Source organism: Diabrotica undecimpunctata, chromosome 4 (genome assembly GCF_040954645.1).
Source record: "Diabrotica undecimpunctata isolate CICGRU chromosome 4, icDiaUnde3, whole genome shotgun sequence".
Lineage (NCBI taxonomy): Eukaryota > Metazoa > Arthropoda > Insecta > Coleoptera > Chrysomelidae > Diabrotica > Diabrotica undecimpunctata.
This window is the reverse complement of record NC_092806.1, coordinates 14,599,756-14,621,502: the sequence shown is the minus strand read 5'-3', so window position 1 is coordinate 14,621,502 and position 21,747 is coordinate 14,599,756. Positions and strand designations below refer to the sequence as shown.

The window sequence follows — 21,747 nt, the reverse complement described above, 5'->3', positions numbered from 1 at the left end:
TATTTCAAGAACAAAATACGATTGAAATGTCAAATATTGGTAGTTCAGATTTCTTTCCTAAATGGCGTCGTTAGTTTACTGGACAAACGGTGTGATCTGTCATTGTAGCCTTTTATATAGATAGATTATTTTACAATTTTTTAAAGAAAATTACAACTTCAAACAGGTATAACTTTAATACAAATAAAGATACAGTAATTTAACAAATTTTGTTTAGAACTTTATAAATTAAGCTTTAAAATGAGACTTTGTTAAGCTCATTTGCATGCTTAGAAGCCGAGTTACGATCGAAAAATACTTATTTTGCAACCATTTTGCACTAATTTTACAATATGTTGAGTTCCAATTATTGGATTAAAGTTTAATAAACGCCATTTTCTTTGTTTTTTTTTTGTTCAAGGAACAAATTTGATTAAAAAAAAATTCTAGCTCTTTTAGTTTACGAGCTAGAGCCTTATAAACAATTAATTTGTTTAGAACAATTTTTTGACCACTAGGATCGAAATCCACCCTCGAAATTTTTTATCAGCAGCCAAAAAAAAAATAAAAAAAAATGGGTGGAGCCATCCGAATTGAAAAGGCCACGGTGACCCTTAGACTAACAGCATGTTTAAATATTCTATCTGAATATAAATTAAACAACAGTGGGGACAGCACACAACCTTGCCTGACTCTTTAGAATCTTAAACTCTTCTCTTGACTTCCCATTAATATGAACGGTCGCTGTTTGACGCCAATATAACTTTTCAATGAACCTGACGTCGCGACTATCAACTCCTTTATCTCTTAATAGTTTAATTAACTTGTATTGCCATGATGTACTGTATCGAATGCTTTTTCATATTCAATAAAAATGGTAAAGACATATTTACATTGATCTCGACAATTCTGTAGCAAAACATTCAATGTAAAAAATGCTTCTGTAGTTCCGAACCCATCTTTAAATCCAAACTGCATTTCATCTTGACCTTGACACTTATTCCTTGATACGTAGGAATAACTAAAAAGTGTGACTATAGTCGCTATAATGTTTCCCATTTTTACTCTTTTTATTTAATACTTACCAAATAACTTTATGCGTAAGAAATATATCAAACCCTGTAAATTAATGTAATTTTATTAAATAATTTTATAAAAAATTATTCTACTCGATCGATTCGATTTATATACAAATTTGAAAATCTCTAAGACATTATATAAAAGACACTCAAAACGATCATTTCGTATCATTAACTATAGTCCGAATGTGTTCTTCCAGTAAATTAGCTAGATTTTGCCTTTTGAATCGCAATGACTCTTTTATGATCATTCTCACCACCTTAACTTGTTTATCAATATCACCTTTTAACGTTTTTATGTTATCGAAAAGTTCGGTAAAGTTTTTGCCCGGCTTACGCACTAGTTTATTCAAATTTTGACGTATTTCGAAGTTTTGATTCTCGATTTCCTTTTCGTTTTCTGCATCTTCCTCTTCCGCCTGAAATTATTAGAAATCAAGATTATTAACAAGAACATAAACTAAAATACACAATTTTATGTAAAAATAAATACAAAGATAAGGAAATGCCGAATTCTTTATGGTAGAAAGAATACCAGAAGGAAGGTAGGGACAAACATTTATAATTTTATCAGTTTGGCCAAATCCATATCTAGGGACATTAAAGATTAATTAACAAATTATTTTATGTGTATATGGATACTACGGGTGTAGCGTTTTAAATTTTTGTAACTACGAAATATTTATATATTAAAAAATTTTCTAATAACTCCTGGACTATATACATAAATCTGTTGGCCACAAACTGGTTGGAGACATGAAGGGAAATTTATTTGGCGTTGAATTTGTAAAATGTAACAGAGATAAGAAGTCAAGCAAGAGATTTCAGACTAGAGAGATGTTTGGGCGATTTTGAATCGGGAGTCGATTCATTTTTTTGTGTTATGTCTTAAGACCGGTGAAAGGTTGGATAATACTCTTTGCATAATGGCAGTTTAGAACAGAGTATCAACCATAAGATCTGTGCAGTACACCGGAACTGATGAAATTTTGAAAATGATCATATAGGATGTCCCACCAGCTTTGTTGTCGTTTGCCTGTTTGATCCAACCCCATCTACGTCAGATCTTCATTCCTGAGTATAGAAATGGTTTCCTTTTTGTTCCAGTTGAGAGTTTTATCCTTGCAGTTCCAATCCCAGAGATAATAGCAAGTTTTTCAAAGTTAAGTGGCAAAGTTTGTGAATTAAGGTAACAATTAAGGTAACATATTAATTTTTCCAAATTAAATAGACATTATTTTTGATAATTGATAATTGCTTTCATTAAAATAAAAGAATTTGTAATATTTAAAGTTTTATTGTGTTAGAGGCGTGGCCAACAAAATATCATAATTTATTCTGTCTTACAATGTTATGTTGACATATGACATTTTGGCTTAAATCTGATGTTGTTGTAAAACAATTTTAATTTGATTATTATATAGAAAAAATATTTCATATATAAGGTTAAATTTTAAGATATTTTCATAAACAAGGATATCTTTAATTTTTAATAATCTAATTTGGCCATATTAATAAATAACCTAGGAACCATTTCGAAAATGTTTGTAGCAATCTACTTTGCAAACAGATAGACACGTAAGTTTTTTTTTATTCTGTATTTTGCAACTATTTATATAGTATATTTTTTGTGCCATTTGTATTTTTGATAAATGTTTGTCGTGACACAAAAATAAATGTTAAATTTTGTTTCTTAATATTTGTTTATTTTTTTTAAATTAACCTTTCCTGAGTTTCCATTTGAAAAAGATATGTTTCTTTATGTTTGATAATTATTTCCCTAGTTACAACTAGCTGTTTTAATGGTTATAATTAGGCACCTCGAAGTGGCGCTCTTTATAAATTACTAGAGGTGTTTCCTGTTTCCTTTTGTTTTGTTTGTCCCAAGTGATTCATGACCCTTGGTTTCATATTTTTGTAGTTGCCCCAATCTCAACCCCCTTGTCATTCACTTACCCACGACCCCAGCTCCCCAGTTAACCCCTGAGTGCCGTTCGCACAAGTAACGATTGTTTTTGCTTGCCCTATCTTCGCCCACATAGTTTCTGTCCCCAATTTTCTACCCCTATAATCTTACCTTATGGTAGGCAAATATATTTCGTTACACGGGTAGGCAACACAAATTGTTGTAATTATTTTAAATTGTTTGTTTATTAAATGGACCACTGATATATTAGGCAAAAGTAGGTGCTGTTATATTAAATATTGGCCCCACTGTTCACTGGGCTTTCCCCTGGTAGAGAGACTTTTCTCCCTGTGCGTATTAGTTAATAAAAGTGATTTAATTAGGATAATAATTGAGAAGAAAGTGCTTTCGACATAAAATCAAGTGATAAAGTATGTGGAAAGTGATGAAAGTACCAAGTTCCTTGACGCAACTACTGAAATACCTGATAATTTTGTAGCTGAGCATCCCGAAGCGGTAAGTCATTTAACATTAAAATATCTCAAAATCGCAAACATTCAATTAGACGATTCAAAACGTATTATCAGAGAACTTCATCATCAGTTGGCGCTACAGCCCTTCGTGAGCCTTGGCCTGCTTCAAAACATTCTTCCATCCTTCCCTATCGAGTGTCTTGTCTTCTCCAGCCCCTCACTCCAATCTCCCTCAGATCTTCCTGTACATCGTCCAGATATCTGAGTTTAGGTCGCCCCTTTCTTCTTCTTCTGACCGGCCTGTTTAGCATAGTTATTTTAGTGGGATCACTCTCATCCATCCGCATAACGTGGCCCACCCACCTTAGGCGGTTTATTTTGATGGTCTTCACAATATCTGCATCACCAAAAAGTCTATAGCGTTCAAAGTTATATCGCCTTCTCCACAGACCCTGTTCGTTTACTCCGCCATATAAGGTCCTCAATACTTTTCTTTCAAAGACTCGCAGTAACTCTTCATCTCGGGTCGTCATTGCCCATGTTTCCGATCCGTATGTGAGCACTGGGCGTATTATTGTTTTATAAAGTTTGCACTTTGTTGCTATTGACATACTTCTCGCTCTTAGTTGAGGGCCCAGGCCAAAATAACAGCGGTTAGCCACGCATATTCTTTTTTTTATCTCGTTAAAAAGTGTTATTTTTGTAGTCTACCAGTGATCCTAAGTAGCAGAATTCTTCTACCATTTCTATCGTTTCGTGTTACACCTCTAAGTTATTTTGTTTAATTCTTGATATGGCCGGCATATATTTAGTTTTCTGGATGTTAATTAGAGAACTTGAATAAACGATTAGTAATCAGGATCATATTATAAATTTGCTACAAAACCCAGCAAATTTGAAGGTTAAACATATGCCAAATACAAACAAACAAAGCGGTGTTGCCGGTCATCCTCCAAATTCCGTCGCAAAAAATGATGGAAAGAAAATCAAGGGTATACAAAAGACACGTGAAAATATACAAATTTGAAAATTACAAATCAGCAATTCTCAAGCGCATTAACGCAGGCACAACAAAGTTTGAAAATCAATGATATCCACAGTTTTGTGTGATAGTGAGGAGCTAGCATCAAAAGACAAAGTGTGGATTTATTCCACAAAATATAAACAATCTTATAGTACATAAATATTGGAAACATATATACAAACAAAGTTTAGGTAACGTTTCCATCTAAATATATATGCACGACGAATAGCTCTAGAAAGTGTCTTTAGTTTAACACGGGCCAGTATTTAACAAACGGCGACCCGTATTTTTGTGCTTCAGGGTGCACAATTTCAAAATATCTGTTACCCTAGACTACGAAACGACACTGGAGACTGAGATATACAACTTATGAATATGTAACAGCTTTATAAGTTGTAGACTGTATAACGAAACACAACAAGGTAACTTTATTATGGGTGCCAGGACATAGAGAAATTACTGGTGAGATTGAAGATAATCTTGAAAAAGAAGGAGCTAATATTCCTTTTACTATATTAAAACTATTCTGCACTGTAACAAAAACCCTCGTAGTATAGAAACTTATTAATATATTGTGTCCATTTAAGCGTTTTGCATATATACCTAATTGGAGTATATAAATATCTCTCTCTCTCTCTCTCAATGCCAAATAAACTGTAAGGTAAAAACACCCTATACTTACCTTGAATGGTTTTTCGGTCATCATGTTATTATTAATAATATTAGTGAACGAATTAAACGATCCAAAACTATTGTGATTCAAATTAGCTTCTTTCAGAATTTGAGAAATTTGTTTATCGTCCGTCGGAGAAATATTATAGAAGTCGCCTAGAGAGTTGGTGGTTGAAGTCTCCAAGTTACCCGCACTGGTGTAACTGTAATTGTTTGCAGTATTACGTAAATTGAAATTTAATTCTCCTACGCTGTACGACGGTTGTTCGGGGGTAATATTTGTCGGGGACGGCGACCTTGAACGCTCGCTGATCGGACTGGATGATGGACTCGGCTCCACACCGTTGATCAGACTGGGAGGCTCGTCGAAACGGGGCATTTCTTTTTCTATCGAGTTCAACCTATAAAAAAAATAAAATATTTGGTACCATACAAAGAGAATTTGAAAAAATATAAAGGTTGAAGCCTGAATATAAAACAGTATGTTAAAAATAAGCCTGGACCTTGAGGTATTACACTTTTTGTTTATGTGGCAGTAGTGATATTATGTAGGGGAGGGTGTACAAAATGACATAGTGCTTGTATATACCGAATTCGTTGTTCAGGAGTGCTCAGAAACGAATATCTAATTGTGGCGTGGGTACAAGTCATGCTAGTTCGCATTCAGTTCCGCTTCATCGGTCAGAGTGGGAGCACAGTGGGGTTCGATTATTTTATTTTTGGCATTGAAAAGTTTTTGGCGCGAAATATTAAAATCTGCTGTATGTTTTTAGTGCGATAAATCGGTAAGTTTAAATATTTATGATAAATTATGAGGATTATTGTTTTATTGTTTTCCTATTTCAAATTTAGTAAATAAGTTATTGTTTTGTCAAAAATTGTATTTTTTTAAATTAGGTTCATGTGGGGTAAAATGACATAGAGGTGTAGGAGGCAAAATGGCATAGTATGTCATTTTACCCGATCGTACATAGATAAAAATAATGTGCCTTACAAATGGATAACATTTCTGTTTCTTTACAGATTATGCCGCAAAATTACGCAAGAACTACCAATAGACAATCATGGGATACAGATTCTATGGTAAAGGCAATAGACGGTGTTAATAAGGGTGAAATGGGATGGCTCAAGGCATCAAATCTTTCAATATACCTCAAGCAATACTAAGAAGGCATGCCTTACAAAAAAATAAAAATTTAAAAACGCGTGAAACGACTAGGCAGGTTTAAACCTACTGTTCCCATATAAATAGAAAGACAGTTGGTTGAACATTTAAAAATGCTAGAGTCAAGGTTCTTTGGACTAGAGAGACGGGACGTATTAGAGTTAGCTTATAATTTAGCAGTCAAAAATGGATTTCAACATCATTTTAATAACCAGGAAAAGGCTGCTGGAAAAGATTGGTTAAGAGAATTTCAGATATAACACTGCGTAAACTCGAAACCACATCTGCAGTAAGTGCGCAGGCTTTTAATAAACCTCAAGTAACTAAGTTTTTAAAGTGTTAGAGGACACTTTGATAAAGGAAAATATTGATCCTATAAAGATATATAATGCAGATTAATCTGCATTATCTACCGTACAACACCCGCAGAAAGTGTTTGCTATAGCTGGTCGCAAACAAGTCGGTGCAAATACCAGCGCCGAACGAGGTTCCCACGTGACAGTTGTTTGCTGTATGTGCACTAACGGGAGCTATATTCCACCTACCTAATTAGCTGACCGTACACCAGCAGGAACTTTATGTATTCCCCAGGAGAGTGGCTGGATGACGGGTCCAGCGTTTTTATAATGGTTGCAGCATTTCCAAAAATATGCCAAAGCATCTTCCACCGAGAAGGTTTTGTTAATTATGGATGGATATTCAAATCATAAATATCTTGACGCTCTGCTGTACGCCAAAGAAAATGGCATTGTACTTTTATTATTGTAGGCTTACTGTATACATCGGATGGAACCTCTCGATGTAGCATTCTTTGGCCACTGAAAACCTATTATGACCAAGAAATATCCAAATGACTCAAGCTCATCCTGGTCGAGTTGTGACTCGGTTCCAAATTGGTGGTCTGTTAAATGTTGCCTATGGAAAAGTAGCTAATGTCCAGAATGCTGCTCATGGATTTTCCAAAACTGGTATCTACCCAATAAACCCCGATGTATTCCCCGACTACATGTTTCAAGCATCTGAAACTACAAATACTGTAGTATATAGTGTCAAAAATGCTATAAACATTTATGATATTAATGAGGAACCTGGACCTTCTGTCATGTCATGTCTGAATGTGTCAAAATTTTCCCAAACCTAGTGAATCGATTATACTAACGATCTCCAGTAGGCTTGAAACTTTCAAGAGTAGACGTGAACATTACATACTTCATCAGACGATTGAATACCTATTTCAAAGTAAAAAGTTAAGTTAAATTGATAAATATTGTAAGTAATTGTAAAATTTAAACGAGAAAATACGTGTGCACATTTGTCAATATCATTTACAGATAAAGCGGTAATAAAATTTTTAAAATTACTTACCAAGGTATCGGCGAAGGCACGGGGGAGCCTTGGGGACTTGGAGGTTGCGAAGAATCCGAACTCGGTCTAGAAAATTTAAAATTCTTGGGCAGTGGTCCGGGTTTTCTTTTACACGGTAGTATTCTCATAATGTTATCACTAGAAGGATTTGGACGTTTATTGTTTCTACTGGCACCTGCAGGTGACCCAACCAGATCAATATCAGCTTCGTCTACCTATAAATAACATATATCTCAAATTCATAGTGTTTAATATTAGATAATTAAAAAACTATTATACGATTAAACAATGATAGACAACGCAGTAGATCGAAAAGAAATAAGTCGCTGCTGTTTAGCTATATACACCTGGACACAAAATAGACAACTTCTTCTTCAAGTGCCATCTCCGCGGCGGAGGTCGGCAATCATCATAGCTATTCAGACTTTTGAGACGGCTGCTTTGATGTACATCCGTACCACTCTCTCAGGTTGCGCAGCCATGACATTCTACGCCTCCCTATGCTTCTCTTTCCTTGGATCTTTCCCTGCATAATCAGTTGGAGCAAGGTGTATTTCTCTCCACGTGTAATATGTCCGAGATATTACAATTTTCTTGTTTTAATTATATTTAAAATTTCTATTTCTTTATTCATCCTTCTCAGAACCTCTTTGTTTGTGATGTGTTCTGTCCACGATATTTTCAGAATTCTTTGATACACCCACAACTCGAATGATTCCAGTTTTTTCATTGACGTCGCAGACAACAACTTCTCAATCATAAATGAACACTTGTTAGCTCATGCTGAAATAACTCAATTCTAAAAATTTGCCTCACATTGTATATCGAGAACATCTTTAACAAAACTGTAAAATATTATAGTTTGTTGACATCCGGTGCATGCCTTGTTGACTTCTACTTTAATTATTTTTTGCACATTATAAGTTCTAGGTGACATATCTTCTTTTTAGATACATACGACGGCGGTCCGATAAGTAGTTAGCCTCACCGCCCGATGGCGCCACTATCACAAGAGAAATTTACTATGGTGTAGTACATTCTTGTAGACAACTAATGTCAAAATTTCAGCCAAATCAGACTCGTAGTTTTGTTTTGACGGCATGTGGAAGCGGCTATGTCCGCGGATTTTAGAAAATTAGAAAAAACTCTTCTCCTTCACAGGAGCATCGCTGGGTCAAATGTATCGAGTTAAAATGTTAAGAAATAAATCGTCATTTTTCCAAAATTTTCGTTTTCTTTTTGAATCAGTATAAATAACAAATAATTTTTTGGAAATTTATATTTCCAAAAAAGAACTTACCATCATCCTCTTGTCGATCTTAAACGGATTTCCAAACATATGCTGCCTGACCGGGGCATACTCGATTTCCCGCAGTTGAGGCGTCTGCTTCTTCAAATACTCCTGGTAGTTACCCATCTGTGAGATAGGTAGGGAATGGGCACTATCTTGATCCAAAGATATCCAATCGGATTGGAGAAAGTTGTTTCTCATACGAACAACCTAATTGAAACAACAAATACATAAATAGTTAAAGATTCTTAAAATATTTGATAATAATATGTAATAAAAAGTACAAAATGATTACCTGTTGAATCAGTCGATTTCTAGGTACGTCAAACGGATTTTTAAAGCTGACACTTTGCCTTTCTTTATCTAAAGTGCATATCCATACATTGCTTTGTTCGAGAATTTGATCTCTTTGAGCAATAAACTTATCCACTAATAAAGGATGGCTCACTAACTCTTTTTTTAAGGTCACTTTGGGCAATACCCGTATCTGTTCAGGATTATTGAAATTTGTTTTCAATCCGTTCATCTGAAAATAAAAAGATTATTAAAAACACCTCAATATGTATGTATTTTCTCCAACGTAAGCAGGGAACCAAACTTCTATATTGGTTGATTAGTACGACCCAATTAATTTAATTAATCTTTGTCACATTAAAAACACTTTTATTATAACAATTTGTCTTCAAAAAACTGGGTTTAAAAAACTACTTTGGTATGTCGACGTGAGTATGTACATTTAATACATAGAGGGCGAGCGAGATAGGTTAACTTGAGAGAGCGTTATATAATTGTGCATCAACTGAGGAGCACGATATGATTATATCTTTTTTATGGCTTTCTAGTGTTGTTTTACGACCGGCTATTAACAAACCCTTTTAGTGAGAAGTTGTAAAATAGAACAATAAAAAATGCAGATCTGTAAGTTTTCAAATTTGTTCAGTTAAGGTTCAAATTGTTTTTTTTTAACTATAAAAGAGCTCTGACCTAGTTTTAGTGGCGTCTCAGATATTATGTAAATAATATTTCTTAGAATACATACAAAAGGGTCCGATTTATGAAGTAATAAAGTTTTAAAAAGACATTTAACGAAACTGGAATTTTTATGATAAAGTAAACATGTTACGGGGTCGTAACAAAGTGTATGAAAAATTTCAGAAGAACACGTGTCGTATAATGCGTCATAATAACCAATCATTTCAGTCTCCAAAAGAGATTGGATGAATTTATTTTCTGGATTTTCAGTAACCAGTTTTTTTCGTTCCGGAGAATTTTAGTCGAAGCAATAGATGACCTGCACATGATTACTATGAACGACGGAAGTTCAACTAGAATTTTGAACTAGACACACTCATTGAAGAGTGAATACATACTGCTAACATATTTAATTGGGAAGTTAATAGTTTGGAATTATGATAATGATCAGATACATTTAGTATATGATCGTTATCCTAATTCCAAGCTATTTACCATTACTGAATTGGATTTGACAGTAGATATGCTATGTACGTTCTGGCGCATCCCTAAATCGAAACCCTACGTTCCACGTAGGATGACGTGCGAAGTATCGTTAAAAAGGGAATGAAAAATGGGGTTGAAGCCCCTCCCACTGACGCTCACAGCGTTGTCGTTAACTTGTCGCTGACTAAACACTGACTTGTTGCTGACAACGCTAATTTGTCGCTGTACTGATGCTAACAACGCTGTGGGCGGGGCTTCAATCCCATTTTTCAACGATACCTCGTACGTCATCCTACGTCGAACGTAGGGTTGAAATTTAGGGGTTGTCTCAGAACGTACATAGCATATCTACTTTTGGCTTTTAAAACACCTAATATTCAATAGGCCCTGTACTACAGTGTACTTATCAGATCTTAATTAAGATGCTTCAAACATCAAAGCTAATTAGTCTACCGCTAATTTCCTTGCACATATAATGCGGATAATTGAATAGAGGGAAAGAAAAAAAATGATGTACTTACATTTATTTGTCTTTGAATGATCTCGTTACACATTTTATCATATTCCAATTTGGCCTGATTTTTTAATCGTTTCAGGTAATTTGATATGGAATAACTCAAGCCATTTTCGGAATTTTCCGGGATTAATGTTTGAGCTAGAGCTACTGGCGTGCCTAAAACAAGTATAAAACTCATCTTTCATTGTTTCCATTAGTTTTAATGACTATATGTTCAAGACAACAGATTTTTGAAGATATTTTACTATCATCCTCTATAATCCGTTAGCAATTCGCTATATTTTTAAAGTACATATAAAATGTTGCAAGTAAACCAGTGTTTTTAAACTTTAAGTGAAAATGCAGCAACTTGACGTTTCAAATCTTTAAATGATTTATGTTGATGATCAAGAACATTGTTCTAAAGCTATTTTCTTGTGACATTTTAGTAATTACTATTTAAATGGGAATAAGCCACAATTAAAGGTTAAAGTAAGTTTATTTCGGAGAACGATATCCGAAGTGGAAATTGAAACGTCAATAAACTTACTTTAACCTTCAATTGTGGTTTATTCCCATTTAAATATTTATCAAGAATATTATTCTAGTATTGCTGCTACTCGAAAATATGAAAAAATATATCCTAAGTTCAGAATAATTACCTAACTTTTATATTATTAGTTGATTAAAAGAAAACGGAATATTTAAGCACAAGGACGGCCTAAACAAATATATGCAAATAAAAAAGTAACATTTTAGAGTAAATCGAAGGTAAACACACACAATAATCAGTGATGTTCTGCATGATACACAAAAATTCGCTCTGGTGACCGAAATCTATCCCATTTTTCACAGGAATATCCCTCCTCACCATCAAATTAAACAAAAGGAGAATATTTGAATAATATGAACAATAAAACAATTTTATTTAAAGTAGGTATTGATTTTTAAAATTTTTTTTATTTTTATTCAAAACATGAGTTAAAGAAAAACCACTTAAAAATGAAATAGATAGGTAACGAAACACTTGAAGTAAATGTCCATACGATTATTTCTCTTTAAAATCCCTTTATCCTATCGCTTCCAAAAATACCCTGAAAGAGAAATAACTCCCAAAGAACATCACTGATCATAAGAAACAATCAGAAGGTTACGTACGCGCCCCTGTCTTGCGCCGACAGCTCCCGACTGTTTAGGAGGTTCCAGTAGTGTCGTGGTATACTTGATTATTATAAAACGGTGACGTATCAGTACGGTGGAGAGTTTAATTTGAATCTTCAGTTCAGAAATATTGACGTTACAGGTATTCTACAGTTAAAATAATAAAATACTTAAACTTTGTTATTGACACATACCCATTCTTGTAAGAGCCCTTCTTAGGGGTCCAGCATAATAAGCAGGCAAAGTTCTGGTATAATTTTGAAATTGCGTCCTCCATTCATTTGTAGGTTTCCATCTATGAATCTAAAATAATTATCGGCTTAATATATTTAAACTTTTACCACCAGGCACTTACCTTAAAAAGTTCATCTAATAAGGGCAACAATACGGGATAATTGTAAGGCATTACAAAAAGGTTCACACATGTTAAATTTGTACTTGCTTTGAGATATCCAAAAGGATGTCCAACCTCTGAATTTTTGTAACTGTTGGCCACAAAAACCTACGAATATAGCACACATTAATAAAATATAACAATCAAATAAAAAATGTCGCCAAACTTTGTTAGCTTGTGAGCAATCAATGAGAATTATACAGATAAGACAGCAAATTTTCTTACCTGCCAACAAGTTTTAGGCTGCTTCCGTGATAAAATAAATTGCGTGAGGGGCGAAGGTTCCAATTCATATTTATCGAATGGTAGATTTTCAATCACTAAAGGCTCAGAATTTGTACAAGCGAATTTTATGTTAGGATGAGCTGATCTAGGAGGCAGTGCGGATGCTGTAGCTTCTGGCCAAAATGATTCCGGAATGGGCCAATACCCTAAAACAAATAAATGAAAATAATTTTTGAAGTTATACTTCTATACGCAATCGGCGTTGGAAATTTGCATGAGAGTGAATCTGTGAAACCATTACATATGTAAGATAATGAGTAAGAGAGAGACAGAAGATATATTTTCTCTCTCTTCCTCTCTCGAGAATAAAAATGTTCCTTTTGTATTTAATATTATATATATGTATAATATTGTATATATAAATATATATATATATATATATATATATATATATATATATATATAATATAATATGTATTAATATTATTATTTATGTGATATGTTTTGTATTATTTAAAATTAAACGTTTATAATTATTTTAGGCTTTTGTATTTCAAAATAATCACTGTTTTACCGAGAACTGTCAATTTTGAAATCCGTTAGTGTCATGTCTAATTGGCAAATCCTTTACGTGTTTGGTTCACACGCAGGTGGTTGTGAGTTCGAATCCCAATTATGAATTTCATTTTTTATTTTTGAAATATTTAAAAACCTCACGCTAATCTTATGAGAATAAATAATGTAAATATATGTAATATACGCAAAAAACATAAATTTTAAAATAAAATGAAAATTTACAACATAATCCGAGTTGTTGGTTGAAAATTTACAACATAATCCGAGTTGTTGGTTTTTTATTTTTATCTTCGTAAAGTTAGGTATGTATATTGGCAGTTTTAAATACTTATGAATATTACATTTTAATTTATATTGTAATATTATATTGAATTATGTTGCAGTGTATTTATTGTATTGTAATTTTTATATTAATAACAAAATAAACAATGAATTTTACTGCAGAGTATGTGTAAAATGTTTTTTTTTGCATTCAACTCCTTTTATACTTAATAAATATAAAACTTACTATATAAAAATAAAAATATATATTTTCATTAAAATATTGATACAATCCTTCATTTACTATACTCCTATTACAGGTCAAATGTTTATATACAGCAAACGATGCACCATATACCTATATAACTAATTCTTTTTCTCTTTCTGCTCTCTCTTACCTATAGCATTACATATGTAATGATTGTGCAGATTCCTATATACATTTTTAACGGCTAACGCGTGTATAAAAGTATAACTTCTACCGGCAGTCCCACTGGACTGCCACACCCGTTTTTTTATTTCAACCATAATGTAACTTAAATTGTGCCACAGAAAGGGATGATTGGAATAATTATTATAAATATGAAGTGACGAAACAATTCATCATTTATGAAGAGTTGAAATTATTGTCAAAAATAAAAAATAGTCTTACAATGTCTTGTTTTTATACTTACCAATACAATATGCTTTACTCGCTTTAGGAACATATATCATCTTCCGACAATTATGCCATGATGTATTTATAGGCATATTCAGACCTCGATCATTATTCATTTCGGCGTATTCATTTTCTTTAAGAATATCATCCTTACCCTCTTCTTTATCATACTGGGGAGGAGGAGGGTCTGGTCCTATTTTCTCAAAGTTTATCACAACACCATTTTGTACCTAAAGGGTATTAAATAGAGTTAGTAACAAGTGCTTGTTAAACTTGTTCAAACGTACTTACCTTTTGAACTAAGCTATCAATACATTGATTCAACATCCTATGGGATGTTATACAATACGAACGACCGCCGGTTACTTCACACATTGCATCTATTGGGCTACTATCACTAGGCACCAATCCTGTGTCTCTTTCTACGGCAGGGGTGCCTAAACAAAAAGATAATTACTTTAACGAAAGCACACCCACTAATAGCATTAGCTGACAACACACTCTCTAGAACAATAGATTTAAGAACGCATGCTGTTAAGGTTACACTACATGGGGTTATTCATTTAAATAATTTATAAAATGAAAATAAATAGTGACATGACATTTTTTATTGTACAGTTGGACTTCTGCAGTGTTATTCGGCACTATAAACTATTTTACAATCAATTGGTTAATGCGTTAGTTGTTCAGTTTCCGGTACATACTATTTCAGACTTTAAAAACCAAATTCGCGTGGGTTCGGTCCATTATATGGCAGAAAGGATGCTGGAAATAACGAATTTTTCATATGTTTCTTTAGACATAGATTCAGGCCAAGGATGAAACTTCATCATATTCAAGATCATAACATTCAATTGTTTCTGATGGCCTATTGAATGGCCGTCAATTAAACTACTAGCAAGACTCTCCATTTAGATGATGTTGGGTTGCCTGAAGTTCTATTGCCATGAGGTTCAGTTTCAAAACTTTCCAAGAAATCGTCATAGTCATCAAATTCTCAGTCCAAGAATGGAATGTTGAAAGGAGGTAATCTTGTCTAGTTATATAATCTATGCGTCCCTAACCTTTCCCCTAACCCTTAAAGGGAATGAGAAGAAATCTCGTCGGTTTTTAACGAAAAGTTCGGTCCGATCCGTGTAAAAGTGACAAAAAAGTTGACTTTACCACTGGTAAATTGTAAAATAGGCCACTGCGGGAAAACTTCGATTGGAAGACCATAAGAAACATGATGTAGGTGAACTTTCGAGATAGTAACAAACAAATTAGCGGGTGTTGTTTTAATTCAAAAGGATTGGACCTTCTAAAAAAGGTGGTAGATCGTTATTTCTTCCTAAAATCTTCTGCAGAGCTCGAAAAACCTATCGCCTTCGCCACAACAAATGCCGATAATTTCTTATCGGGACACTCTGATCTAAACTGCATACGCTGACTTCACACTTTAAAACATTCCCGGTGGCACCTATCTACAACTTGCTGGAATGATGCTCAATAGGTCAATGTAAAGGCCAGTTTTCATACTATGTCTTATTGTATGTTTTGTGGAACAGGACAAATCTTATCCAAAACTTGGAGTGTAACAAGGATAGTTACATCTTGAAGAATCAAAAATTGAAATCAAAGATGAGATTGAAAACTGATGGGAGAAACATCATTTTGCGAGAACTGATAGGAAAAAAACGAAATGTGTAGACTCATGTTGAGACAAGATGTCCGATCTTGGCTCAGTTCATGCCTAGCTCCACTCCATTCACTTCTCTTTTAAAAACCTAATAATGTCAGACTTACTGTAATGCACCCACAATTTTCTCAAGGAATTCGTTGAATTATATAAAGGTTTTCCGTGTTTGCTGCAAGTGAGTTTCTTGAATCTACTTAGGATCTTCTTGAGTACAAAATAAAGATGGATACATAAATATAACAAAAAGATAGAATAGAGTGCATGCCAGAAGACAGAACAACTTTTTAATTTATTTGACATTTTCATGGCTTATAGATAGAAATAACTAAATAATCATTGTCTTTGTAAACTTCAGCTGAGCTACTAACCTGTCAACCTAAGTACTAGAGCAAATAATCTTTGATCCCATCTAAAAGGTTCTCTGGTCATTTCTGATCCTGGGATTGGTGAATTCATTGGTAAATTAAATTCTTCTTGAACACCATTTACTGAAAAAAAGATGAAACTGTATTGACCAGTTAATATTTTACTGAGCAGGCTATTAATAATATACAGTGTAGGTAAATTAATAATATACAGTGTAGGTAAGAGTTTATGGTCGTTATAGACGTTACGTGAGATGGAGTGAGAAACACATGTTTAAAAAGAGAGAGGTATATTAGGTCCGCCCTTTATATCGTCAAAAATGCATTAGTGGAAATAATAAAAGAGGAGAAGTTCAACATTGCCAAACTTATTGGTTTTGTTTGACCTGTTGTCTTTTTAGCATTTGAACAATGTTCTAAAATAAACAATTTCGTTTTTAGCATCCCCAAAAATAAAAATCTTGAGGAGATAAGTCGGGTGACCGAGGGAGCCATTTTATTGTACCGTCTATACTAATGACACATTCAGCAAAAATTAACGCTACATAGCCTCTAATGGCTTTTGCATTATGTGCAGGACAGCCATCTTGTTGAAACCAAATTTCGTTGAAGTTAATGTGAAGACATTGAACTGCTGGAATAATTTGATTTTGCAGTGATCGGAGATATTTGACTGCATTTAAATTGCCTTCAATGAAAAAGACACACTCAAATGCTTATTCTCCTGAGACCAATAACATACAACGGATGGATTATGTTTCTTGTGAATTGTGAAGGACTCATCTAAAAACAAAATATTTTTCAAAAAATTATTATTTGCATGGCATCTCTCCATCATAATTTCACAAAATTGCATCTGTTTAAATTAATCATCAGGAAATATTTCTTGAGTTGTCTGCACTTTATAACAATGGTAGTTGTTTCTTTTCAAAATATTCCTAACTGTTTTTGCATTTAAATCAACTTCATCCGCAATTTGTTCACTTGACCATGGCGTCACTTCAGCCAATGCATAAACTTGAATTTCTCTAATTTCTCGTTCTTGAGAAATTTTCTTTTCGCGAGGTTGATCTGATGGGCAGCATTTTTTACATCTGCCATTAGTACAGCCACTTTTCAAATTAATGAATAATGGCACAGTTTTTTCTATATTTCTATATTTTCAGCCTGTCTTGTATGCAGTTTACCATTGAAGAGAACTGAAGAATGGCGATGTTGCCAAAATTATCTTGTTTTATTATAAATTAGGTTACAATTTCGTCAAATAAAAATGCGAATCTGTAAATTTCTCATGGATTTAAGAAATTTTGTACAAGTATTTGTCTTAATTAGTGTTTCATTTTGAATATCATCATCCAGTTTTGAACGGCAATATAACCGCGCCACTGATCGCCAATTTTTTTGAATCAATTCAATGTTTTAATTCAAATATATAATAAGGCAACCCTGCCACTGTTTCTTGCATATAAGCTGGATCGGAAATAATCATCTGGCGTTCACTAATGGGTGTGCATGAGGAATGTGCAGGCGAAACCAAGGGGAAATATTATTGTTAATTTTGTCTATTCGCTGAAAATATGATTTTATATCTGTTAGATATCCTGTTAAATTCTACTATACTGACCATAAACTTTTAACTACACCATATACTGTTTATTCATGTTAAAAAATGTTAAATATGTACAAAACCTCAACCAAAATAATGCTGTAAATAATCATGAATTTTTGATATGAACAAGTTTCTGATATTCTCAAGCAGAACATTTTATTGCCTAATACTCTGGTCTATTTTGACACCTTCTCAAACGCCAATATGCTGGTATCATATTCTGCTTGTGCCTAGTATTATAAGCATGCTGATCTTCAAGATTTCTATAAAGATTGATATTTCTCTTCATGAACCAAAGGTTTTCTAGAATCAATTGTGCTGCTACAGTAAAAATTCTTAATCTTTCAAAGCCCGATGACAGGCCTCCCTAAATCCCACACCAGCAAGGACCCTCACTGGCTTTTCTGGAGACCAATAAATAATATTTTTAAAGGGGTAAGACCATTACAGACTTGAAAAAAAATTGTTTTGATTTGAAAGCATGTTTTATGATTTAAATCTTCCAAAATAAGGGAAAATGTTTTATAGTCCTACAATTTTTTTATTCCTGCTCTTTCTCAAGTGTTTCTTACTGCCCAGTCTAATGACTTTGTATTCATTTGGAGTATTTTGAAACAAAAGTATGTGAGTATAGCATCGTTCAAAACACCTCTCAAAATTTCATTTGTGTTCATAAAAAAATTGCAGGGCTTATGATTACGAAGATAAAAAAATATAGATAAAGCCCAGAAAACACATTGAATACTCTAGAAATTAAATATCTGAGAATGTACGAATAAAAAAGAGAAGTGGCAACCTATGAAAACTAATACTCAAAAGATATTCTAAACAGGATGAAATAAAGGAAAGATTTAGGCAGAAGGATTTAAGATAGGATGGAAAAAATATAAAGGATAAATTTGAGCCCTACATCTTTTACAGAATGCCTTTAAAGTAACAGAAAATCTAAACAAAAATGTCAACATTCCAATATAAATTGGGAAAGAATATGAAAAAAGGCTGGTATCTGATCGGCCTATGGTGGAGCAGTATGGCAAGAGATAAGGGCTTGCGGCTCGGTGATACTCCTCCATAGATCCCTACCGGAAGGGCGTGTGCCGCCTAAATACCGGGTATATATATATATATATATATATATATATATATATATATATATATATATATATATATATATATATATATATATATATATATATATATATATATATATATATATATATATATATATATATATATATATATATATATATATATATATGAAAAAAGGAACTTCTTAACGATAGGTTTAGGTTCGCTTCTAATCATTCTTATGTATTCCTGGTATAAGAACATAAAGCAAATCTAGACCAACTTATTAATTTATAAATGTAAATAACATTCAAATATTTAAAAAACTGAAACCCCAGCATCAGAAATTAGGCATTTTGGACACAGTTTAGCTTTTGTTTTAAGCTTTATTTCATTTGCAAAGTTGCAAATGAAAGTGCAAAATGTATTTAAATCTGAGCCCATATCTAGCTCTATATTAAAAATGATATTATATAAGCAGCTATAACATATTAAATTTTTTAGAGACATGTACTATAAATACACAATTAGGTGGGTCTTCAAGAAGGGAACATGTTAGAAATAATTGGTGGTATACAAACAAATGATCTAAGTGAAATAAATATTAATACAAGTAATTCATCAGTACCTGGTAGAAGTAAAATAGAATGACAAAAGAAGAAATAGGTCTAGAATATTATTAAACATTTATATTCATTCATTTTTGGCATTTACCTGTAGTTAACTTTCCCCCATCTGTAATTAACACAATTACAGCAGTTTCCAAATAAAATGGGCATCTTCCCTGTCCATATGTATCTATCCCTGAAGTCATTCTATTAATATTTAAAATATCAAAAGCCTGCTTTACTGCTAGCCCCATTGTTGTCAAAGAATATGCTTGCAAATTCTTCAATTCATTCATAAATGTAGCTAAATTTTCTTTCCATCCTACAAGTAGTTGATATTGAGTAGTTAAATAAACATTTTTTTATACAATTTTGAAAAGAAATATGCTAATATTTAAAATAATACAAGTATTGTAAATAAAAATTGTACTCTACTACATACATAATTATGAAAAGTTGTGTCAAATATATCACATAATAAGTTTATAATAATAAAAGTTGTTTTACCTGCTTTTATATTGGCTGGGGTATCTTCAAATGTTAAAAGCATATACCTATCATTCCTGCTGTCCATACTTCTTTGACGAATTTTTACAAAAGTTTCTACTGCAGATTTCGCTACATCCAGAAGAGTCGTACGACCCCCTATGTAGGTCCTAAAAAGAGTTAAGTATAATATTAGTGTTATTAATTAACAGATGATTTAGGTTGGTTCGTACCTTTGCAGCATAGAAGCTGATGTATCTATTAAAAATACTATTATAGTCATGTTTCTTTAAATAAACAATATTAACTATTTTTATGACTAAAGAAATTCATAACTTTAAAAAAATAAAAATTTGGGGCTATCAGCTTGTATAAATGTCGGGTTGACGTTTTTCCCTTCCTCCATTATTCTGCTTCTTTTTATATGATTATTTTTACATTGCCACCACCCATCGAGTTAGATTCTAACTCGATGCCACCACCTAATCAAACTCTGTGGAGATAATGTATTGACATTTTTGTTCTTTCATTTATTTTCCTATTTAAATATATTTTAGTGTTTGACGTAGGGACTTGTTCATAAAAATAATAATATTAAAGGCAATCAAATTAAGCGTTTATTATGTATTAATATTAATTTTTACAGTTCTATTTTATCAAAAATTTTGACAACACGAAAGTGTTTGACATTGACATTTTGCACAAAAATTTTACATTTAAATTTTAAAATATTTTACAAATTCAATTACAATTCAAATATTTTATTTAATAACAATTGAGTTTATAAATGTTTTACAAAAGTACTTTACAAGCGAGCAAGTTATTAAGAGAAGTTTCAATTTTTCAATAACTTAACACGGTTATATTCTAGATTCAATAACACATCATCTTGATTTTCTAGGGTAAAAGGATAATCTTTGTATAACTTTACAAATTTTGGATCAAAAATGTCTGTTACACTGCTTAATGTTGTCTTTTTTTATATATTTTGTCTCTATCATATGTTTGTATATTTTTAGCGACTACCAATAAATACGCCACAGAGCTTTAATAATATGTATTGTCATCGTTTCTCCACGGGTGGTAATTAACAACTAAAAACTGATTAATTTTTTTTTATCTTAATATATTCGATATATCCTCTTTTTTTATTTACTATGTCACATATTAGGATTCGATCAGTTGTTTATTTTCAGCCAGAAGCCTTCTTTAAGTCGATAAATCAAAATTTGTCTTTAAGTTAATCTATTTTTATCTATAGCGTACCTGATATCTCGTATGTCGCTATACGTTCATTAATAACGAAGATGCTGTGTAGTACCCTTTTAGTAGTCGCCTTGTTTTGTTTTTTCTATCTTAACATATTTGGTGTATTCTCCTCTTTCATTTGCTATGTCGCATGTTAGGATTAGATCAGTTGTTTATTTTATACTCAGTCAGTGACCTTCTTTGGGTCAATAAAGCAAATTTACTTTATAGGGTGTCTGTCACATGATATCTCGTATGCCACTGTACGTTCAATAATAATGAAGATAAGGTGTAGTTCTTTTTTGGTAGACGCCTTGTTTGTTTTTTAATTAGATTACGCAATTTTATGATTGAAATAAAACACGACTGAGTTTAACAAAATATGATATCCTTTGGTCAAGAACGGTAACTATAAAAATAGAGAGTTCTTGTTTCTAATGTCTCTCTAATAGAGATTCTAAGGTTCTTGTTTGTCCTTTGGTCAATATTAAAGGATATCTGA

At 32.6% G+C, this 21,747-nt stretch overlaps 1 protein-coding gene across 1 annotated transcript; it reads right to left on the bottom strand.

The window, feature by feature from the left end:
- Positions 1 to 264: 264 nt before the first annotated feature.
- On the bottom strand, positions 265 to 20,593 carry IntS6 (integrator complex subunit 6). The gene is made up of 15 exons (XM_072528962.1): positions 20,231 to 20,593; positions 20,019 to 20,167; positions 19,618 to 19,833; positions 16,230 to 16,349; positions 14,475 to 14,620; positions 14,200 to 14,413; positions 12,689 to 12,894; positions 12,425 to 12,571; positions 12,264 to 12,372; positions 10,934 to 11,085; positions 9,250 to 9,480; positions 8,964 to 9,164; positions 7,664 to 7,878; positions 5,144 to 5,534; positions 265 to 1,477 (listed from the first exon to the last, which is right to left on the bottom strand). The coding sequence occupies exons 1-15, from the start codon at positions 20,278 to 20,280 to the stop codon at positions 1,217 to 1,219; spliced, it is 2,808 nt and encodes a 935-aa protein (XP_072385063.1). The 5' UTR covers positions 20,281 to 20,593; the 3' UTR covers positions 265 to 1,216.
- Positions 20,594 to 21,747: the final 1,154 nt, after the last annotated feature.